Here is a 6,356-nt window from a genome sequence, read left to right on the forward strand (position 1 = left end):
AAAAACTTACTACTAGGGAAGTCACGGCAAAAGTACAGAGTGGGGATGTTCCGATCACATATTTTTTGCACCCGAATCAGAGTCTGAGTCACCTGATTTTGAGAATCTGCCAATACTGAGTCCCGATCCGATTGCGAGAAAAAAAAAAAGGGGGCATCCCTACTCGAAATCATTAGTTTTACTGTGGTATTGCTACTAGTGTTCATACGTTGGGTTATTTGACAAAGACTAAAGGAGGAAAACTCAAAAATATATGTCATTTTGAATAAGCAACCATAAGACTGCAAAATTACCAAAATACATTCTGTTCCAAGGCAGAAAATTTGTGTGTCCTTCTTGAATTGTTTTTTTTTTGTTGTTGTTGTTTTTGGTAATTTCAGTTTTTTGAGTTAGTTTTCTGAGCCAACGACTAAGGAAGCCAGGAAAAGTTTTCCAACTTTCTCAAAATTCATCAATGTAATGTATTATTTTTCCTAGAAATTGTGATCATGTGTTTGATATACAATTGATTTCAATAACCAGGACAATGGTGCACTGTTCTGTTTTGGCTCCTGGCAAAAAAAGCCCCCCCCCCCCCCCCCAAATCAATGGCTTTTTAGTCAACGACTTTAGATACAATGGCAAAGGCAAAACCCTGTGCTCAAGCGGCTAATTAGCGCTAATGGACATTTGTTTACTTTGGGTTCTGTGGTTGTTTTGAATCGTCTTCCAGGAAGGGGCTATCGGGCTGACGTCCGATCTGATCGGTCGCTCGCCAGGCCCCTTAAGGCATCTACAAACACACACTCGCATATTCACAAAGACACGCACAGACACTAGCCACGTTTACATGCTGACTTTTATTCATACCGATTCAAATCATTCCGAATGGAAATTTCACTTCAGCTGTTTACATGTCACTTCATCTATTCCGATCCAGCGTTTACATGTGTCTGCCTTTATTTCGAAAGGACGTTTGACAACTGCCGTCTGACATGCGCAGATGAATCAAAACAAAGCGTCACGTTGCAAAACATGGAGATCAATCGTCAGATCAGCTGCTGTTTTAACTTTTCGAGTGGACACAAAACTTCAGAATGACACGCCGTTCATTTAAAAAGTTGTGTGGGTGCGCTGTGCGTGTGCTTGGAAGCCATGTTGCAAGTGACGTTACTTACGTCACCAAGTGACGTCACCACGTCAGTACGGAGCATGTGCAGAAAGAACGCAACCAGACACCATCCCGCTTCCCTGTTTACATGATATAATTTTACTTCTAATCGGTTTGGGAAAAGGAATATTCCACCCCTGTGAATCGGAATGAAATTCCATTCGGTTTGGGCCTGTTCATTCCGAATGAGGTGTTTGTATGGAACACATTTATTCGGTTTGAACAAATATTCCGATTGAAATTGGAATATTTGGCTCCATGTAAACGTGGCAACTGACAGCAAAATTTTATCGAGTCGTGCGACAAACTAGTGTCGAATCACTTCGCCTGTTTTGTCGCCTTCACGCCGGAGGTCAAAACATTTGCCGCCGAGGTCATCACAAGACCTTCAATGTCGAGCTCCGGGAATGAAAAAAGGCTGTTTTGGGAACAAATTCCCTTAACAGGAAATGAAAATAAAAGCGGCAGACGGCAAACCGCCGTGGGATTTCCCATTTCCGACCTCTATAGGTACCACACTTTGAGAACCACTGCTCTACGATCTAGTTCCTGGTCATTAATCTGACTTTAGAACCTCACCGATTTCCAGATTTGGCTCAACAAGCAACCTTTTCTGGGTGTAGGAACCTGTGGGTAGCCCACCTTACGATAACGATGATACAACAATTATACACAGACGGGTCATGAAATCATTCTAGGATATTGAATTGAGATTATCACTAGTAGATGTCCAATTCATTTGAACTTGGAGGGTGGCACCCTCGTACTTCATTTTTTTTTTTTTTTTTTTAACCTGTCCTGTTCAGCTGTTTGACATGGAGAATGGAAGTCTAAGTGCCCGGATAGTCTGAACAGTTTTAATGTTTCACATTGAGAGTCTGACATACTCCCTTTGTGATCATTCAACATACCTCATTTATAATGACAAAACAGCGAACAGGAAGAGGTTATGGGGGAACAGAAGAAAAGAAACACAAGGAGAAGAAAAGAAAAGAAAGAAAAAAGAGAAGAAAAGAGAAGAAAAGAAGAAACACAAACAACAACAAACGCCTCATATGATATAAAAAAGTGAGGATCTAAGTACAACAAAAGAACAATTGGCTAATTTGCACAGCAAAACTCCGCTAGCTTAAATGCTATAAAATGCTAAATTGGCTAATGCGAAAATGTTTTTTTTATGATGCTCTTAACAAATCATTCAAACACACAAACATACTTCTAAATAACAAATTCATAGATATATTAGCTCACACAAAAAGATAACTTATGTTGGTCGTAACAGGGAGCAGCAGGATTCAGCAATGTTAGATATATAGTTATGGCATATTCACTGTTGCCGTTGGAGGGCAGGGTACCCACCCAAATCAATAAAACTGAATACCACTTTAATTAAACGAAAACTTGAAGCAGCAAAATTTAATTTGAATCTTTTTTCTAATCGCATTACTCGAGTTAATGGATTAATCGTTGCAGCATGAACATGAGCATTCAAAGTCAAGTCCTCCCAGTGAAATGAATTGGACATCTGTCATTGTCAATGGCAGGCAATGTTTTAAGAAATTAGTTGAAGAATGTCACATAGTTTGATTTTAAAAATCCATTTAGAAATAGCTTGTTTTACTGTTTAATTGTTGTATCGTACAATATCGTTAACTGATTTCTTGCCCTTTGCAACGATAATTTTTGTATCGCCATATCGTTATCACAAATCGTATTGTACCCAAAGGTTGCCAACCCTAATTTCTACAGTATTGAACGCTAATGGATAGCTTTGCAGTGAACTCATTCACTGCCAGGGTACAACTTTAAAGTTGTTAAAGAAGAAAATTCCTACTGAAGACGACTATTTACGTCCAATCCATTGAAGTGGGAGGAGCTGGAAGCGAATGTCCAGGCGACCAGTCCCAGGTGCTTTGTGGTGAAAATGGTTGAACTGACAAGGAAATTGGATGAAGTTACCTCTTTAAAGAAGGTCTCCATGTCCGTCTCCTGCCGTTTGTCTAAATCCCCGGGGACAGGTCGCGCGCTCAGTCCCGCTCATGCGTGGCACCGCTCGTTACGCACATGAAAGTAAAATCCGCCAGTCTTTTGTGTGATTCTTCTTCCAAAATTTGCTCCCAACGTGTGGGCGCTCGAGCCGTGCAGCGCCCGCACCGCGCGCCCGCTGCTTCGGCCACGGTGCACGCGCTTCGTCCCGGCACACCGGCGGCACCCACAGTCGCCGCGAGAGTACGCCGCCCGCTGCCAACTTTGCCAAACTTTGGACTTCTGGCTTCAAGTCGAGCCGGCGGACAATGAGCGTCGAGTCCCGCCCATCTTCCTCATTTCTCCTCCTACTTATCTTCCTCCTGTCACGGCCACGCGCCCCTCGGACGCCTCCTGCTGTCAACAACTTGTGACGCTCGCGAATTACAGTTAAATTGCCCCACATATCTAATCGGACGAAGCCAAGTCACGTGATGTGTTCAGCGCGAAAAGTCACGTTATAAAATTGGGTTTTTAAAAATGTAGATTCATGCAAATTCAATATCAATATTTGATCATAGGTTATCCTTATTTTCCTTTCGGCTTATAGATAAATAAAATAATGATTAAAAAAACAAAACAAAAAAACAGCGCGAATAAACTAGCATCTAATCGGACGAAGCCAAGTCACGTGATGTCTTCAGCGCGAAAAGTCAACGTATTAAAATTAGATTTTTTAAAAATGTAGATTCATGCAAATTCCGAAATCGATATTTGATCATACGTAATCCTTCTTTTCCTTTCGGCTTATAAATACATAAAATAATAATATTTTTTTTAAAAAGGAAAAAAAAAAACAGAGCGAATATATAGATGCTGCCTTCATGTGATGTCGTAATTATGGTAAATTCCACCTGTTAACATCCGGTCAAACTCCTTTATTCTGACATATCCGTGTGTGCGAAAAATGAACAAAAGGAGGCGCGCTAGTGCAACTAAAACGGGTACTTGAAGCAGGTCGTTCCTTATGGAGGTAGATGTGTGTATTTATTATTCAATCCCCCAGAAAAGTTGCTTCAATCAAAATATATATTTTCAATAAAAAAAGTAACTTCAATTAAAAAAATGTGTTTGAAAGCAAAAATAAATTTGATATAAAAAAATAGCATGTGAAAACTATTTTTCTTTGATTGAATTATTATTTTTTTGATTTAAGTGTGTTTTTTATTTTTATTTTTATTGAAACAACTTTTTTTGATTGAAGTAATTTTGTTTTGCGTTTGGGCCCCAGTTTGGCTAGGACATTTGTGTCTTTATTATTCAAACAAAAAAATAATATTTTCAAAAGAAAAATCACTTTAATTAAAAAAAATTTTTTTTTTCATCATAGAAGAAAAAATGTCTGAGACTCAAAAATGTGCATTTGAACACTTAATATTTCATTGAAAATGTTTTCTTTGTTTGAAGCAATCCTTTTTGTGTTTAGGCCATATAATGAGTAGGACATTCATTCATTCATTCATTTTCCATGCCGCTTTTCCTCACAAGGGTCACGGAGGTGCTGGAGCCTATCCCAGCTAACTCGGGGCAGTAGGCAGGGGACACCCTGAACTGGTTGCCAGCCAATTGCAGGGCACAAGGAGACATACAACCATTCACGCGCACACTCATACCTACGGACAATTTAGAGTGTTCAATCAGCCTACCATGCATGTTTTTGGGATGTGGGAGGAAACCACGCAGGCACGGGGAGAACATGCAAACTCCACACAGGAAGGCCGAAGCCCGGAATTGAACCCTTGATCTTAGAACTGTGAGGCAGACGTGCTAACCACTCAGCCACCGTGCCGCCATGAGTAGGACATTTGTGTCTAAATCATTCAATCCCCCCAAAAGTTGTTTCCATTAAAATAAATATCTTCAATCAAAGAAAAAAATCATTTGTAAGAATAAAATTGCCCTACCCTAAAAAAATATTTAATTCTTTTTTGAAAATATTATTTTTGTTTGATTTTTTTATTTATTTATTTATTTTTTTTGATTGATTGAAGTGAAAAATGCTTTGAACTACCTTTTTTCGATTAAATCATTTTGAAACAAATGTTGCACTTCGCTATTGTTTAGATGTTTGAGTGACAAGTGGCTACACCAACGAAGAAGAAGCAATATTCATGGCCACCACTCGTCGGGCCAGCTCCAGCCGTCAGCTCGAGCCCAACCCAATTGGTATGTGGCAAAATGGATTCTGGCATGGTGTTTTTTTTTTTTTTTTTTTTTTTTTTTGGTATGAGGCATTTCTTTTTTGGTATGTGGCAAAATGGATTTTGGTATGTGGCGGGTTTTTTTTTTTTTTTGGTATGTGGCAAAATGGATTTTGGTATGTGGCATTTTTTCGTATGTTGAAAAAACGGATTTCGGTATATGGCATTTTCTTTTGGTATGTGGCAAAATTGATTTTGGTATGAAGCATTTTTTGGTATGTGGCAAAATGGACTTTGGCATGTGGCATTTTTTTTTTTGGTATAAGCATTTCTTTTTTGTTATGTGGCCAAATGGATTTTGGCATGTGGCGTTTTTTGGTATGTGGCATTTTTTTTTGTATGTGGCAGAATTGATTTTGGAATGGATTTTGGTATCTGGCATTTTTTTTTTTTTTTTGGTATATGGCAAAATTGATTTTGGTATGTGGCATTTTTTTGTATGTTGAAAAAACGGATTTCGGTATGTGGCATTTTCTTTTGGTATGTGGCAAAATTGATTTTGGTATGAGGCATTTTTTGGTATGTGGCAAAATGGACTTTGGCATGTGGCTTTTTTTTTTTGGTATGAAGCATTTCTTTTTTGTTATGTGGCCAAATGGATTTTGGTATGTGGCGTTTTTTTATTTGTATGTGGCAAAATGGATTTTAGTATGTGGCATTTTTTTGGTATGTGGCAAAATTGATTTTGGTATGGAATTTGGTATGTGGCTTTTTTGGGGGGGGGGGTATGTGGCAAAATGGATTTTGGTATGTGGCATTTTTTGGTATGTTGAAAAAATGGATTTTGGTATGTGGCATTTTCTTTTGGCATGTGGCAAAATGGATTTTGGTATGAGGCATTTTTTGGTATGTGGTGAAATGGATTTTGGTATGTGGCATTTTTTGGTGTGTTAAAAATTGATTTTGGTATATGGCATTTATTTGGTATGTGGCAAAATGGATTTTGGTATGTGGCATTTTTAATTGGTATGTGGCATTTT

General features: G+C 38.6%; 1 protein-coding gene across 1 annotated transcript in view; it reads right to left on the minus strand.

Annotated features, from left to right (window-relative positions):
- myo10 (myosin X) overlaps positions 1 to 3,464 on the minus strand; it is a 125,737-nt gene extending 122,273 nt beyond the window's left edge. Inside the window, exon 1 of the mRNA XM_057856665.1 lies at positions 3,110 to 3,464. Coding sequence (XP_057712648.1) covers positions 3,110 to 3,130 — 21 coding nt within the window. The 5' untranslated portion in view covers positions 3,131 to 3,464. The remainder of the gene's footprint in view (positions 1 to 3,109) is intronic.
- Positions 3,465 to 6,356: the final 2,892 nt, after the last annotated feature.

The sequence above is a fragment of the Corythoichthys intestinalis genome, chromosome 14 (assembly GCF_030265065.1).
Source record: "Corythoichthys intestinalis isolate RoL2023-P3 chromosome 14, ASM3026506v1, whole genome shotgun sequence".
NCBI lineage: Eukaryota > Metazoa > Chordata > Actinopteri > Syngnathiformes > Syngnathidae > Corythoichthys > Corythoichthys intestinalis.